The 16,757-nt window shown below is 38.6% G+C and overlaps 1 protein-coding gene and 1 long non-coding RNA gene across 2 annotated transcripts in view; one reads left to right on the top strand and one right to left on the bottom strand.

Annotated features, from left to right (window-relative positions):
* Nucleotides 1-4,376, bottom strand: part of LOC130147177 (uncharacterized) — a 45,548-nt gene extending 41,172 nt beyond the window's left edge. The window contains exon 1 of the long non-coding RNA XR_008821145.1: nucleotides 3,874-4,376. This is a non-coding gene — a long non-coding RNA (uncharacterized LOC130147177). The remainder of the gene's footprint in view (nucleotides 1-3,873) is intronic.
* HDAC9 (histone deacetylase 9) overlaps nucleotides 1-16,757 on the top strand; it is a 485,255-nt gene that overhangs the window by 327,381 nt on the left and 141,117 nt on the right. Inside the window, exons 14-15 of the mRNA XM_056333956.1 lie at nucleotides 7,690-7,867; nucleotides 13,287-13,420. Coding sequence (XP_056189931.1) covers nucleotides 7,690-7,867; nucleotides 13,287-13,420 — 312 coding nt within the window. The remainder of the gene's footprint in view (nucleotides 1-7,689; nucleotides 7,868-13,286; nucleotides 13,421-16,757) is intronic.

Below are 16,757 nucleotides of genomic sequence, written 5' to 3'. Positions count from 1 at the left end.
CTGAATTTAGCCTGGAGAATATTATTTTTATGCATGAAGGCCAAACTAATGACTCTTCACTTAAAAAGAAACCGTACAAGTCTGCTAAAAAAATACAGTTCCAATGAACAGCAGAAAAATAGAAGTGGTTGAAATGATCTGCATAAAGTAATACCAAACTGATTTGCCAATACTGTTGAAGAGAGTTGGGTGATATTTCCCAGAACAATGAAACAGGTGGGACGTGATTTTTCATTAATTAGTTTTGGCCAGCTATCAGTTTAATTGCATGACTGCTGGAAAGCTGCTAGGATTAGGTGATTGTAACCATTAAATGCCATTATAAAGCCTATATATTCTTCACATCAAAGTGAAAGAAGCAAATACCTGTTAATACTGAAAATTGGGGCAAGACTTGTGAACAACTGTATTTTCACATTAGTATTTTATTTCTGCACTTCTTTGTATTCTTTTTTTGGAAGCACCAAATGACTTCAGGAAAGCCTTGTGGTATTTCTAGTAAAAGTAATGAAGTAACAGGAATCCTCTGAAGAGGTGGGTTTAAAAAAAAAAAGAAACAACACAATAGATGTTCAGATGGTCCCTTTCTCCACTTCGTTGAACCCCAAATTATTCATATATTTGTATTAAATCTCCAAGAGAGTCAGAAAGTAAGGAAAAGATTCAGCTGGGAGTGCAAGCTTTTGAGGAGGTGCTGCATTTTCTTTGGGTGTGTGCTGTGCACACCGTAGAGTCAGCACTTTAGCAGAAGTGACAGAAGTCAAGTACCTGCCAACATCAGGAGTAGAGAAGGCAGGTCTCACAGGAGCAGGAACTAGGAGTGAAACCAGCAGCTCAGCTGGACTCCTGGAATTTCCTTCCACTAGTAGTGCTCTCTCCTTAAGACCCTCCTTGCTGTCACTCCCAGACACCATTTTCCATCACTCTTTTCTTCTTAATTATGCCAGGCTTCAACTTAATGACTGCCTGGGTCATATTCCTTCACAAAGATAGCTGAAAACTTTTCAGCCCACGTGGCCATCTTGATTCCTCACCTACATTGGGCCAGGATGATTCATGTTTAGATGCTCAGATTTTTGGAAACTCTCCATCCAAGGAAGGTAATTTTTTATTATCTCTCCCTTTGAAAGTGCAGGTCAGCAACCCACCCACCTCCCTCTGCAACAGTAGGGGTAAAAGGTAGGGTCCTGACCCTCCTGTTATCTCCTACAACCAGAGGCAAGGGGTGTGACCCCAGCCCTGACTTGCACATTTGGTCTTGCAAGCCAAGGCAGGGAACGCATCCTCTCCTACAGGGCTTGATGAAGGAGCACACTCATGGCACCCCATTAATAGTCTTTGCCCTTCCCCTATTCCTTGGCCAACTAGACAAAAACGTTGTCATTTTAATAACATGTTTTGCCATCCAAAGGTGCTCCTGCCCTAGAAGGGAAGGGTGACGGGAGAGGGGCAGAAACCTCTGTAGCAACAGTTTTGCTGCTGCAGAAACAGAGGGGGAAAAGCTGGATGAGGGTGATGACCATGACCTGGGCAGCCACCGTAGTAATGCCACCCCAAGTACTAAGCTCTGCCTTGACAGCAGCTGGAATAAACCTTTCCAAAGTGCTCCAGAAGGCAAGCGGAGGGCAGAGGGCATGGGGTCATTTTGCTGTGAACAGCAGTTTGCTGCCCAAGGCAAGTCTTCTCTGCCTAGGACTCTATGTAGTTCATCCCATTGCTCTGTTGGCTGTACCCAACATTCAGCTGATAAGGCTTCATTTCTGTTTACTCATGTTCTAGTCAACACTGTGTTCCTTGTATTACAGCAGGAAAATAAAACCAAAGTCTATAAACATCTTTATAATATGTGACCTAATACATCCAGGTGACTCAAGGCTAGCTGCTTCGTTTCTTCCTATGCTTTTACTTGCTTTAAATACTTTTTTACCTAGTCAATGTATGTGTCTGTATCCATACTTGCTATTTATTTACTTTTCATAAAAACATTGATTCTGAATTTGTAACTGACTATTTCAGATGGTGATGCTGATTTTTCCTGAAAGTGATGGCCATGGAAGTTTGTGGCTTTACATGTGGTTTTGTCAAAAACAGTACCACTAGGGTTTCTTGGTCACATGTTTTCTCCAAGTGACAGAGCAGTTTAAAAGATCTCTCAACATATTTGCTTTCAGGGATCTCTCAGACTAATTTCTATTTGAGGTTGTACAGATTGACAGAGATAAGCCATTCCTGCACTTTCACATTTGTTCACACAAGTACTTTCAGAAAAACTCATGACTGTTTTTTACTGAGTTCCTGAGGGCAACTAGTTATAGTTTTGTTTGAGGCCAGTAGGCAGAACAGTAGTTCACAAAACTCCTGGGTCAGAAGTGCTACAACTTCTGCTTACCTACAGCTCTTTTTTCCCCAATACTCCTTGTTTAGGAAGTCATTGTTATCCAGGTTTTTCTGCCCCTGTCACTTCTAGGGATAACTAAGATCAATCCTATTAATATTTTCCATGAGGTCCATGATTTCCAAAGCACTGTTAACTAGCTACATCTGAACTGTATGAGAGGTTTCTGGGTGCCTAGAATTTCTGACCGACTCATACTTTGGATGATGTTGCCTTGGTTTGGGCCAAGGCTGCCATCATGGGGACCTTAAAGTAGGACTTAGTATGTTTGCTGCAAGCAAAATCCTTTTTGCTGGATGCAGCTGCTGGCCTGGACATCCCTTGGATGCATTCAGCTACAACTGCACTGGGAAGGTAGGAAGTCAAGGAATGTGGTAGGGAAGACAAGTCGTAAGACCTGAAGTTACCCTTCTCCCATGTTGCTACAGGGGTCTGGAAAAGGCAAAGGAGTAGGGCCTACAGCAGGAACCATGGGGTAGAAACAAGGCAGCAGAGCAAGCATCAGAAATACCCTTCAGATGGAGGGGCTGGAGAAAGTACTTGTTAAGCAGCAGGTCTTCCGCTGGGCAGCTTTTGTTTTCATCCTTACTTAGGGCAAAACTTCCTCCAGCACACATGTATTTTTCCTCCTCAGTAATAACTGGGCAGTTCAGTAATTTTCAGAAAACAATGTGGAAATTATAGGAAAAAATTAACTAGAAAATAGACCACCAAAAAATGCTTTGAGAGGAAAAAAACCTTGTAAGGTTAGTAGTATTGAAAGTCTTTGGGGGAGGGAAAAGGAGGGGAAGAAGGGGAATACGTGAATGATTTTAATAGTTAATAACATTAGTACACATTTCATACTTCAGGAGAATGCAGTAGAGGCACAACAGCAGAGGGCTGTAAACCTGATCACAAATATATGACAGACTACAAGCAGTAATCTTGCTATTAGGAGTAGCAAAGTTTTAATTTCTTAAGAGAAAAAGAATTTGTACCACAATGAATAAAAAGCCAAAGCATAAACCCTAGAGAGGTGTGTGTATGCCCATGCGCACTTAGGATTACAGTACAGACCTATGAATCTTGGGATTTATTTAGCCATAACTAAACTAAATATAAACATATCACAACTAAATTAAAAAGCAGACTGCTGAGAGGCAAAAAAAGGTTTTGAGTGAACCCCTCATATTTTCTCTACACAAAACATAACAGCTTGAAGGACCATTCATTCATAGACAACTCACCTGTGCTTTTTCATCCAGCACAGACCATCTAACTGTCCAACTGAATAATACACTTGTGAGTCACCAGTTCTCACAGTCAGAGAAATAAGAAAGTAGCTCTCATTAAAATCCTCAAATATACAAAACATCGAGCACCAGAATGTACAAATCATACATCTACATGAAAGTAGTATTCACACCAACCCAAATCAATTCCAGCTCCTCCTAAACAAATCTTACAGCAATACTAAAAAGAGAACAAATATTTACCTTTTGTGCCTCCAAAAGGGTCATCTTTTCTTTAGATACTGATTCTAAAAACCTTCTTCAAAATAATTACTGAGGGCCTGAGCTGGTTCCTGGGGAAGACAATGAATGGTCTTCCACTCACTCAGGCAGAGGCCCTAATTGCCTGCCTCTACTAATGAACTAATCTCAGGCACCTGGAACTAGCAGGCTCCACGCTGGGCAGGCAGGGCTCGGGTTACCTAAGAAATGCTCCAAATATATTCACACAAATCACTAACCCCGCAGATGTGCAAATACTGCTTTTGCCGTATTGCTGGAAAGATAGACATGTGTTTGCAGTGCTGTAGCACATAAAACTTGAAGATGAATTCATTGCATTGCTTTAATCCCTTCCAGAGACCAGGTGGGTATTTGGGGAACCAGATAAGCGTGTTGATTATCCACATTACTCATTGCATTAATCCACTTGTCTGTGTGACACAGAGTATCTCAAATGCTCACAGCATAAATATGTAGGTGCAGGGAAAAAATCTATGTATTTCATGAGTGCCTGTTGACTGTAAAACGAAACCTAATCAGGAAGTTAGCCTAAAACTTTGTCTAAAACCTTACCAAGTCCAAACTTTGCTGATACCTTTTTAAAATTACATTTAAAGAATCTGGAAGTCACCAGAACAAGCCTCAGTGTAACCTTGTGAGACAAACTACTGCACTTTTAACAAATTTTAAAAGTTTTTCCCAGGCAAACCGTTCTCTCTGATCTCAGAAATTAAAACAGGTGTTGAGCAGTTTTCTATTCAACCATCCACAAATTTCTTCTCCTTCCCTGGACTGATTATGCTGATACCCAGAATGTCACATGTTTATGTGTCTGGTTTCATTTGAGGAGGGAAGAAAGTAATAAACAAAACACAGTTGAGCAGGAAAATACAGGAGAGCAAGAACAGCCTCTCTTCTTGGGCCTTTGACAAATTGCTGAAATATATAGCTGTCTGGCTCTTGGGTGATGTTCACACAGGTTGATTAGCATTAAAAAAAATTACCTTGTTTTGTTCATATGCCTGAAAAGTAGTGTTATTTCTATTGCTTACACAGACACAAACATGTAATGTTTTTATAAGCAAAGGTAGGAACATCTTCCTGAATTATCTGTTTTGTAGTGCTCCAGACTTTGCTTTTTGTCTTCTTCAAGACATCGTAAAAAAAACAAAAACAAAAACAACAAAACCCACTTGACTTTTTCAGATCAGAGATCTGGACAGATTAGATTTTAGATATTGATTGAATGGCAAACTGAAAAAGACTGTGCAGGTATTGCACAAGTGAAATTCAGGTCTGAAAGTAAAAAAGCAATTCTGAAGGCTCAGACCTCAGTCTACCAGCACTGAGAAAAGTCCAAATAGAAACATGTGTGCACAGTATGAATGCCCTTTCACTGATATATGTATTTCCAAGATTCCCTTAAGAGGTATATTTAAATAATATTGTTTAATGCAGACTACGAGAATACACTGCTGCACTCTGACTAGTTTGAAAAACGTTCTTGTCTTTTGTACTCAAAACTATCAGAAAAGTGAACTCAACTAATGAATTATCATCAGTATGGACACTAAAAGATAGTATCAAAAATCCCCTTGATCGAAGAATTACACAAATACCAGCTATTTAATTAATGCAATGAATACAGCCTGCAAGGTTGAGGAGAGCAGCAAAAATATCAACTATTTTCTGATTTCATGTATGGCAGTAAAGCTCTGTGTGAAGAAGAGCTCCTACAGGCACAAGTTTGGCTTCTTCCAAGCTGCTCAGCTCTCATACTGTGGAAGAGTAGGCAGGAGATGGTGAATACCCTAGTGTAAGACAGACAGTGCTGCTGTCATCACTTGACCCTATAATGCAAGGCGTAATTATGCTACAGACAGCAAAATATTTCCTGTGCCTCATTTATTGAGCGCTAGGCCAGCATTGAGGAAAGTGAATGTTGAATCCTCACAAAGGAATTTATCTGCTTCTGTTCTCCATAAGGAAAATACTTGACACAGTAGCACCCATGCATTCTTCACTTCTCTTCAATCACACACACTCCCAGCAAAGGTTACAAAAGATGTGTATGCCTAGGAGCATAAAAAATACCTCCTCTCAAAATCTACCACAATTACAATAATTAAACTAAATAAAAACAAGGCACTTAGGCATTTCAGGGAAGAATGCCTGAATGTTATGTTCATAACGAAAGGGGATACACACATCTCTTCAGATACCTCAAGGTATTTCCAAGAACATCCTGTAATCATACATTAAAAAAGCAATAGGAGAAGTCAGAGACTGTATTTAAAGAAAGGGGAATGCTTCAATCACACTAAACCAAGACACTTCTTGTAAAACTTATTTTTGCTTACTCGTATTTTCTCGATTTATTTAGTCACTTATGACAAGGTCCCAGGTGATTTAGCCTTCCCATGACCTTATGTCTTTTCACTGAAGTGGTGACCTTATATATTAATGTGGGTTTTGAGGCTGTCTTTTAAAGTATTTGTTCTCATTTCAGCTGTTATTGATGAGAACTCAATTTCACAAAGGCCTCTTTTTTTTTTTTTACATGCAGGGTAAACATTCTCACTTCCCTTGAGCTGTGGATTCATTTTGCAATGTGCAAGGGGCTGGGGTACTCCTAGGTACTCCCACCTGCCTTCTCGCACAGCCTGAACTTGGCTTCACCTCTCTGTGCACACAACAATCCTTCCTTAGCCAGGCCAGACCTCTGAGCTTCTGTCCCAAGCTACAGCATACAGCACTGCTAATTGTTTCTGGGTTATTTAAAAAAATACCAAAACAACCAAAATAAGCCATATATATACCATATATATTCCTGCATATATGTGTTCAAGTCCACGTAAGGATAAAGAGAGTCTGCAGTTTCAAGACAGAAGTATGAATTTCAGCTGAACTTATATTGCAAAGTGGTTTGGAAATCTCTCTCTTACAATCACTTCCTGTTGAGGTTCTAGGACTGTATGCACAAAAAAGAAAAACAGAAAGAAAAAGGCTTGCAAAGTAATCCTACCCTGTGGAGTGAGTGAATGCCAAGGTTTCTACTGACTTCAGAAAGTTTCAGTCTTTGTCACATCAGCAAAAGTCACCATCTGTTGACAAAGAAAACAGAGGAGGAAATCTCCCTTTCTTCTCTGTCCCAGTCTTTTCACACCTGCCTACCTTTCCTGAAGTGTTTGGCACTGCCTATAGTCAGCAGCAGTTATGACAAAAAAAAAAAAGATGGCCCCTAAGTGGGATCTCATGTAAAATTCCTGAATTTCTAAATGATTTGTGAAAACCTATGTGCAAATTGTTCCTGTTTTCCAGGGATTTCTGGGAACTGAGTACTCGAGAAATTTGACACACAGCTGGTCTGTGAATTTGCTACTGAGTAGTAACGACACTGCTTTTAACGTTCAGTGCTGTAGGAATATTTTGTTTATATTTGCGTAGGGTCATAAAATGTATATTCTATCATATTATGCATTCAATATATTAGAAAAACTGTTGTCTTTTATAAGTCTTTGCATGTGAATCCATCTTTTCCTTTGTCAGGGAGAACTGACAGGTTGCCTGCCATCACCTACTCTCCAGCAAAGTCAGCAGCTCACACTGTCAGTGTGAAAACATCTGTTGAATGGATTTATTGACTAGGTCTTAGGTGTGAGTTGTTGGGGTTGTTTTTTTCCACACTGTTTATTACAGCCCTGACCTAATGAACTTAATTTGTTGACATGTTTCCCTCAGTGTCTTACTTGATCCCGTCTCACATTTCTTTCTACTGTGCTGTTTTCTTGGAAACAGGAGTTCCTGGCCCATCAGCATGTCCACCAGTTGCAAATCTACCAGGCTCAGATGGCTACAGTTGGCATGGCGGGATTAGATAAACATCGACCAGTGTCTAGGACCCCGTCTTCCCCCGATGATTCCACATTACCTCACCCAGACATGGACCAGCCTGGTCAGCACATCTACACGACTGGTAGGATTCTCTAAAGACTGCTTTTAATAGGCAGGGCAAATGCGTTTGTTCATGTAGGATCAACAGACTTAAATACCTCAAATACCTCCTGCAGCAATGCATTCAGTTTTAGCCTTACTGTTCCTTGGTTTTATGACACTGTACTGGCATCAAGTCAAGCAGTGCAGCTGATAAATCACAAGGTTAATATTCACACAGTCATAAATTATTATCATTGACTGGCTCTGGCAATATAGCAACAGGTGCATTTTTTGGTGCCTTTAAGTTATTATAGCTCTTTCTTTCATTTCCCTATCCTCTGGTTCTTTTCTCCATGTTCTTGTTGCCTGTTTTGTAAAGAGACCGCCAATAAGTTGAAGAAAGACCACCACCAAGCAGGAAAGCTGTAATATATTTCTCAACGTCTTCATTTGACAAGTCAGTTTATGCTATAGCATTGCTTCTCCTACAGAAAGAGCAAAGCCGTAGCCATGACTAGAAGGTGATGCTGGCTTCAACCTTGGTGTCTTCAAGCAGTTGTGTGGAGTCTACAGAGGAAGGTTTTATGGTCAGGCCATGGACAGTCAAGTCACTCAGGGACCACCTCCTACTGGTATGGCCTGGGCTGTCCAAAGCAGAATGATTGGAACCCTCAAAATCCTCAGTGAAAGGAAGAAAAAGGACTACAGAAACCCCATTTCTTATTATGGGTAATCCAACCTTGCCAGAGGGTCCATGTTTTTAAAAGCCTGAGTCTCAATATAACATTACATCATTGTTAGAAGTGAAGATTCACTTACTCTATGCACCAGAAGGGAGAAATGTATACCTGGAGATACTGTTTATTCAGGTTTCTGCCAGAAGTATTAATTCGTTCACATCAGTTGGCAGACCTTGCCATGCCCTGAAAGCTTATAGCTCTTCAGGCCATGACCATGGATTGATATAGGATGCAGTCCTTAATTGACACCGTATTCGACTGTGCAAGACAGCGTGCTCTCCCATCTTTCCAATTAGAATGTGAATTTGAAAGCAAAAATTTAGTATTTTAAAGAAAAAAAAAACTGCAAGAGATCATCTTTTAAAGCACTTGAAGTGGGTAAATGGATGCAAGATTATGTTTGAAAATGAAAGACATGATTACTTCTTCTGTAAAAACACTGTCAATTTAGGAATTCCACTTGTTGGGTAACAAACGTTCAGACTGTACAGAAAGAAACATGCTAATTCACTTTCCACGAATTTCTGCAAAAAACCAAGCTGTGTATACACAGGATTATTAAACCACGCCACTATTTTTCTAGTTGTGGTTCATAGAGTCCCCAAAACATTATAAACTCATCCTAAAAGATTCACAGAGCACATCAAAAGTTAGCTCACTGTGTGTAGGCTTCAATGTCATGTTCAAAAATCTGCAGTTCCACCAGGAAAGTTGACTAGAGTTACAAATGTAAAGGCTGCTGTTTCAGTCTGATTGCTAAGGCTTATAGTGTCCTAGCATTTACTCATAGGTTAGTGGAAAGAAAGAATCCTGGACCTAGTTTTTGTTTATTCTTATACAGCCTTTCAAAAATCTTTTGGGATGAAAGCCCTGAGCACCCTGGTTTGATCATAATACTGACATGTTCTGAGCAGAGGGTTGGACTACAGACCTCTGGTGGTCCCTGCCAGCCTGAGTTATCTGGTGATTCTATGATTTGCTCCTTTAAAAAAACACAAGATGCAACCAGCCATTGCCCACAGCAGTTAAAACACTACCATTTTTAACAGCATGGAAGGAAGGAATGGGTGGGTGGAAAGGGAGAAAATTCTAGTACAGCATGAAGTGAGATAAAATTCAGACTTTAGAAATTAATGTAAAAACACCTCTCTGCCTTGAATTATTTCTTACTGGGTTCCCCCCCCCCCCCCCCCCCCCCCCTTTTAAAGACATTATATTATTGGAAGAGAAAAAAAGTGGAAGGAAAATTGTGACAGAATATTACATGGGGATCAAAATGAGCCTATATTTTTGTGGGTCAAAAGAGAAAATATTCTTAACTAAATATCTGAAGAGAATCACAATGCTGATGGCTGTGAGAGTGCTATGCAATATATACACAGTATATGACAAGATAATGAGTTAAGGATGGAAAAAATATAAAGGCTACTTGATGTTCATTTAGGTGGCTTACAAAACATTTGACACTACTGAGTTCAGGTTTTTCTTCTGAATAATTTATTAGATATTCTTCCCTTGGGTTTTCCTACTGGTACTATTGTTCAGGGCATTTCCACTTCTTCAAAGCATGCTGTTAGCAAACAATTTTTAGGTCTTTTGCTCTCCCCTCTGTTTAAAATATTATTAAAAGAAGCTGGCCCAAATAATGTATTTTGGAAAAGAATGAGTGTTAGGGAGTCCCCACCAGGAAGACCCTGTTTTTTCTGACTTAATGCAAATTCAGGTTCTTTTGTCCTGTGTCCTCTGTCATTATATGGTTCAATGGTGCCACCATTCCAGACTGTCATCAGGGCCACATTCTGACCTCAGTAATATTGGTGTAAATCCAGAATAAATCCACCAGTCTCAGTGGAGCTGCTCAGATTTACGCAAGGAATCTGAGAGCAGAATCTGGCTGTAGGCATTTGTTCTGGAGAGACAGAATAACCATCTTTTATTAATATTTCACAGCAGTCTGCAATTGAAAACAGTTGTCTCCCTCTCTCTCTCTTTTTGTGGGGGTGGGGAGATTATTGGCTGAATCCTCTTAGGGAAATCCTACAGGCTATTTTTAGCAGTAAGCTCTACTGCTGCATTGTGGTATTGTACCAAGCACATGTGCTGTATGAGCAGCAGCCACACATCTGAACTTGCACATCCTAAATCAATTTAGATGCTTGCAATAAATGAAAACATATATTTCAGTCTTCTCTTAAGTCAATTAATCCTGTTAGAAATAAATTTTACAATGAGTGGTGTGAATATCAGTATTTAAAAGTTTGGAGCAGATGCTTCTGTCATGCCATACTGACCTGACCCAATTAAACTGATTTTTTTTATTCAGACAAAATAATTCACGTACAATAAAATTAAATTTTTAGTTATATTCTATTTTGGGAAAAATGCTAACATACTAAGAAAGGGATGTTTGTATCTATGTCAACCACAGGAGGCATTTTGATTACTCAGTTTCAGCATTTCACTTCAAAACCACTGTTTAGTTGCAATCCTGTTAAAGGTCTTCAGAAAGTGTCATTATTACATAACACCTTGATTATGCATAATAATAGCATAGTTGTACACAAACATTTTATATATATATATATATATTTATATTAACTTCAGCTCGGAACAGCAAACTAAGCCTCTAGGAAGCACTGGTAATTAGATTGAAAGATTCATTGGAAGAGTGGCAGGCAGGAGACACTTTCAGCTAATTTTTTTAACATTTAACAAGTGTTTCCATTTCAATCCATTGGATATAACTGCCTACTTTGCCTAAATACTTCTGGAAAGCTCTGATGCATGTATATTTAGCATCTAAACACTTTCTCTTTTGAGCAGGTGGTGGGAGGAAAAGTTTTCTTATCTAATAGTATAATGAACACTGGCAAACTGTACAATCTGGGTATGCAACAGACTATAGAATTTAAAACTTTGTATGCCAAGAAAAGTAAAGCAAGCTATGTGTGCATGAAGTTATTTGTGTGCATACTTGCTATTTCAAATAACTTCTAAGATGTGATGATACAGCAACAAAGCTTATAAACAGTACAATGAAAATAACTGCAGAAAAAGGAAATTATTAACTGCTTTGACAATGCCAGCAGAGATTTTAAGCTGCATTAGTTTATTAGCTCCAGATTTTCACCGATCCTTTTATTTTTCTTTAAAAGAAAACAAACCAAGAAACTAAATACAAGAAATGTATTGCTAATGAACTATTTCGTTTGTTAGATAATCATTTAGCATAAACTTAGTCATGCTGCACATAGGCATTATGTTTGTGTTCTCCTTAAGCTAAACGTAATAGTATTATCATTTTGGCTTAAATAGCAAGAACCCAAAGGATCAGTACTAAAGTGAATGAGCTAAGAAATATGGCAGCATAAACATCTCTAGAGCAGTGTAATTTCTGGCTGCCTTCTAACTAAATTATCTCAGAACCTTCTCAGCATCGTCCACAATGTATATAGACTTTCATTCATTAGAGTTTTTAAACACTTTATATCCATTCAAGAACCTTGCTAAATAAGGGTGTATTGAGCATGTTGTTGAATCTGGACTTTAATTTTGTATCTTCTTCAGTGACTGACTATTCAGTAGCAGCCTAACACAATCTTCCCAGAACTCTGTTGGCATCCCCAGTAGTGGTGGCATATAAGAAAGAGGTTTTGAATGCCAAGTTTTGCAGCTTGGAGAAATTGGTAATTTGAGTCCCTTTCAACTGTAAGAGGAAGAAAAATGCAAATGTTTCCTAAATGAAAATGGTTCACAGGGGTAAGGAAAATATTTTTTGTTCCAGATGCTTCTGAGGGAAATGCAAACAGCAAGCAAATAAACAAAATAATTTTTCAGTGTTTCAGACTTGGTTTGAAAGCCTTAAAAATTGAGTTTAGCTTAAGCCTGCTCTCTAACATCTCTCTTTTACTCACCATACACAGATAGAACAATGTGATATTGATAGCTCTTCTGTATAAAGCTATTCTGTCCTTAAATAAATGAGTGTAGAAAATTCAAAAGTAACCTTGCATTGCAGTCTAACAACAGAATTTGGTCTTGAGTAGTGAGTGGAACTTTTCTTTTTAATGAAAAAAGACTCTAGATGACACTGCAGCAACTCTCTGAAACTTTAATCTGATATGCTTTGAGATCTGGAATTAATATAGTATTATTTAAGCAGTGCAAGTACTATTTCAAAATGTATTTTTAAAAAGGTTTTTCTGAATGATTTTCCATACACTGCTACAAATATATTTTTTATTATATTTAAATATATAAATATATAGATATATTTATATATAAATTTATTTATAATAATATATTTATATATTATTATTATAAATATATACATTTTTCTTGTTATATACAGGTTAACAGCTTTAATTGGCCTTATCCACCAGAGAAAGAGAAAACAAGTGATTCACTAAGAGGTCTGATTTTTTTCTAGCCATAAAAGCTTTAACAAGATACCACCAATTTCCTTTCTTCTTTACAGTTAATTGTATTTTTTAGTATAATTTCTTCAGAATTCATTTTTGCCTTATCAACATCACAAGATGTACATTGTAGGTCAAAATTCAAAGTCTTCCAGAGGAAAGGGAAATTAAGATCCAGAATTTTCATCTTGCTCTAACTCTCAAATAAAATCCAGTTTTGTTATAGCATGCATGACACAAAACAGTATAACTTGCATTTGTTTCACTTACTGTTTCTTATTGTGCTGTCTTTGTGCTGAAGGTGTTGTGTATGACAGTCTGATGCTGAAGCACCAGTGTATGTGTGGCAACTATGCTAATCACCCAGAACATGCTGGAAGGATCCAAAGCATCTGGTCAAGGCTACAAGAAACTGGGCTGCTAAACAAGTGCGAGGTAATAAAAACTGAAGACGAGATACTTGACTTGTTAAAGTAAATGGCAAATTTATTAAATCCTAAATCTGTCTTACTTCTGTAATGAGAGTAATTTGTCTTAGGAATTATTTGTACTTAACTGACAATATTAACATGCGTTTTAGGAAAGCACACGTCCTAATCAGAGAAAAAGAATTTAAACAATGAAAGTCATTTATCTGCATGCACCATAATAACAAATCCAGACATGACTGTGTTCCTCACCTTGATATAGGAAGGTAGACAAGCAGTAGTCAAATGGCTAGTACAGTCCTTTCAATAGCACAGTTCTTAACTTTTTCACGCAGCTCAGGATTTTACTTTTGTAGTAACATAGGATGCTGCTTTTTTTTTTTTAGATGCAGTTTGTATAACTCCATAAGCACATTGCATCTTGTCTTATTTCAGATTCTAAAGTCTATTTTCATAGTGTTTTCATTTGCCTCGTGTACAATGGGTACCATGTCAAAACCTGAGACATTCAAGTCAATCTTCTAGATAATATCAGAGCAAATGTGGAACTTTCTTCTGCTTTGATTTCCCTCACAAAATTGCATATTAAAACATCATGCTTAAATCAGATACGAGCTCTGAGGTTCATGCTTGGGTTACTGGAAAACAGCTTTTTCTTCCCATTCACTACTTCCCATAAGTTGTGCAGCACTGTCAACTTCTGCAGAAGCCTGTGGCAATTGAAGGTGTTTACTGCATTTCAGCACAAGTTAACAAAGTTCAACACAAAATTGCTTATGTTTTGCAGGATCTCAAAACTGCCAGGGCTCTTATGCTCAGTTTTCTTATTTTTCTTTATTTTACTTAGGTTTTTACAAAGCCAAAGGAATTGGTACAATAGGTCCCTTTGCTAAGCTATTAGTCACTGTCCACAAAGATTTTCTGCAGGTAGCCCAGCATACTGGGCAGTGAGGTATTGCAAGCACTATAAAGGGATTTGTTGTATACACTCGTCTAACTAGATGGCAGCACTCTAACAGGCTAATTTTTTTTTAGCTTGGATAATTCATTCAATCTTCAAGAAGACTTTCTTTCAGCAAGGCTCTTAAGCCCACATATCACAAGTGGTTTCACTGGTGGGATCACATAGTTAATGAGTAAGTCACACAGCCTAGTGCTTCACTCAAATAAGGCCTAGTTACCTTCTTGACTCAGGACTTGTGTTATAAAGAAAAGACAAAAAGAGAGAAAATAAGTAAAATGCAATGTGCTGCTGTGTATTGCTTTCTTCAGTAATAAACAGGTATTGCTGAACAGTAAATCATGTGGATCTGCAAAAGATGTAAATAGGAAAAGTGATATAGGTTAGTCTGAGGTGCATGCAGTCCAATAGTTTCCTGGAAGATTTAAAGTTCCCTCTTACAATTCTACAATTTCAAAAACAGAAATATAGTCTACTAACTCTTTACAAAAGCCAGTGAGTGGGCAGAGAGGGCAGAAGTCACTTCGTGTCGAACTGCATTCCGTTAAATTTGAGTCCCATTGTGTGCTTTGAAATGAGGCTGGAATGTGAAACAAGCTGTCAAAATGTGAACTCTAATGACAGAACTTTAAGGAACCTCAGTGTGAAGTTGGTGCATAGATCTGGTGTTTATCTTGATCCTTTTATGTAGCTAAAGACAGGATTATATTTTATATGCAGTCTGTCCTTTGCTTCACTGAATTCTCTAGCACTTGCTTGACATCAAATGCATCCTTAAATCTGCTCACTTTTCAAAATAAGGAAAGCTGTGGTGATTCACTTAATTAGTGCTCTGATTCTTTAGAAAAGTTATTCAGCTGAATTTATGACTTGTGTCACTAAAGGAGCAGTTATTGCATTATTCAAGAAAAATAGGCCACGATTCAGCTGCATTCTGGAATATATCACACTGAGGATGTGGAGTCAAACCACCACAGGCAATCGCACTGTCTCTTTTACTAGCTTCTGAATGCCCTCGCATGGACATTAGTATTTCTTAATATAATTTCTCAATATAATTTCCCGAGGTTTCTGTCAGGAAGAGTGGGGAGATCACTGGTCACGTTTTGCCACATGCACTGCCTCATGCACCATATCTGAAAGGCTGCTTAGGGAACAGCAACCTGCAATAGCTGCTTAGGAAATCTTCCGCCGTAACTGTGAACCTTCTTTTTTTCTCTGTTACTGAAACAGTCCCACAAGAGGGCTGCAGTCCCACTCTTTGTCTGATGAGGAGTTTCAGGATCAAAGCTAGTTCAGTCAGAGGTAGCTCAGATCTTGTTACCTTGCAATGTGTATATCCTTAGCCACAGGCTTGTGCCAGGGGGCCCTCCCTGTTTTCTTAATCTAACAAGAAACCCTTATGAAAATGAACAATTTATATCTATACAATCTTTGTTATCTATAGCAGGGAGCAAAATGTGGTTCCTAAATCATGTGGTATGGATTAACCCCTCACACAGCTCAGATCTCTGGCCCTGGAAAGGGGGCTGGCCAAGTGCACAGAGAACCGTCGTCTCTAACAGGGCATGGGATGATGGAAGTCATACGTGTCAGGCTGACACCATGCTTGCTGCAGTTAATAGATTAATCTATGCAGGTTAATCTAAACTTAATGTATTACCTATATATATTGCTAATATTGTCCCCATACATAACGTTTTTAAAATACAACTTGGTAAAATCATAACAAGGTTTGACTGGGGTACTCAAAGCTGTATCTTCAAAATAAAATGTGCCTGAGACTGTTCTCCACCACTGCGGCCAACTGGCATGGAAAGGCCCATGTTCATACTACCAGGAATGCTCCCTGGCCCATGCCAGTGACCAAACCATGTCTGGGAGTTGTTTAGGAGAGTGCTAGTTGCTGCTCAGCCAAAACAGTGTGAAGGACCACTTTAGCAATTTAACAGTACAGAGGATTGCGTTCCTCTGCCTGGGAATGTTTCCTGGCACAGCTTAATTTACTGCTGCAGACACAGCCAAAAGAACTTGCTTCTCTGGACTGTATTTTGTCTTTCTAGCCATAGATATTTGAGCTCTAGAGTTATTCAAACAGCTTAGAGGATTTTTGCTAAATTGAGAAACTAGTTATAGCTTTCAGAATTTTTTTTAATCACACCACTCTCCCAAATAGATAGATTACTTCCCCCATCAGCTTTCCCAAGACAAAGAAGAAACACATTCAGGCCATGGTGAGCCGTGTAGAGCTGGATTTGAGAGACCAGTTCCTGGCTGAGTCCAAGTCAAGAGAGTGGAGTAATTTCCCCTAGCAATGGACTTGTTTATAGTCCTGGTATATATGTATTGGAAAAATAAAATTCAGACACAATATTTTTGCATT

The sequence above is a fragment of the Falco biarmicus genome, chromosome 4, assembly GCF_023638135.1.
Source record: "Falco biarmicus isolate bFalBia1 chromosome 4, bFalBia1.pri, whole genome shotgun sequence".
Lineage (NCBI taxonomy): Eukaryota > Metazoa > Chordata > Aves > Falconiformes > Falconidae > Falco > Falco biarmicus.
Note: the sequence above shows the minus strand (reverse complement) of the source record. Positions and strands in the feature narration are given on the sequence as shown.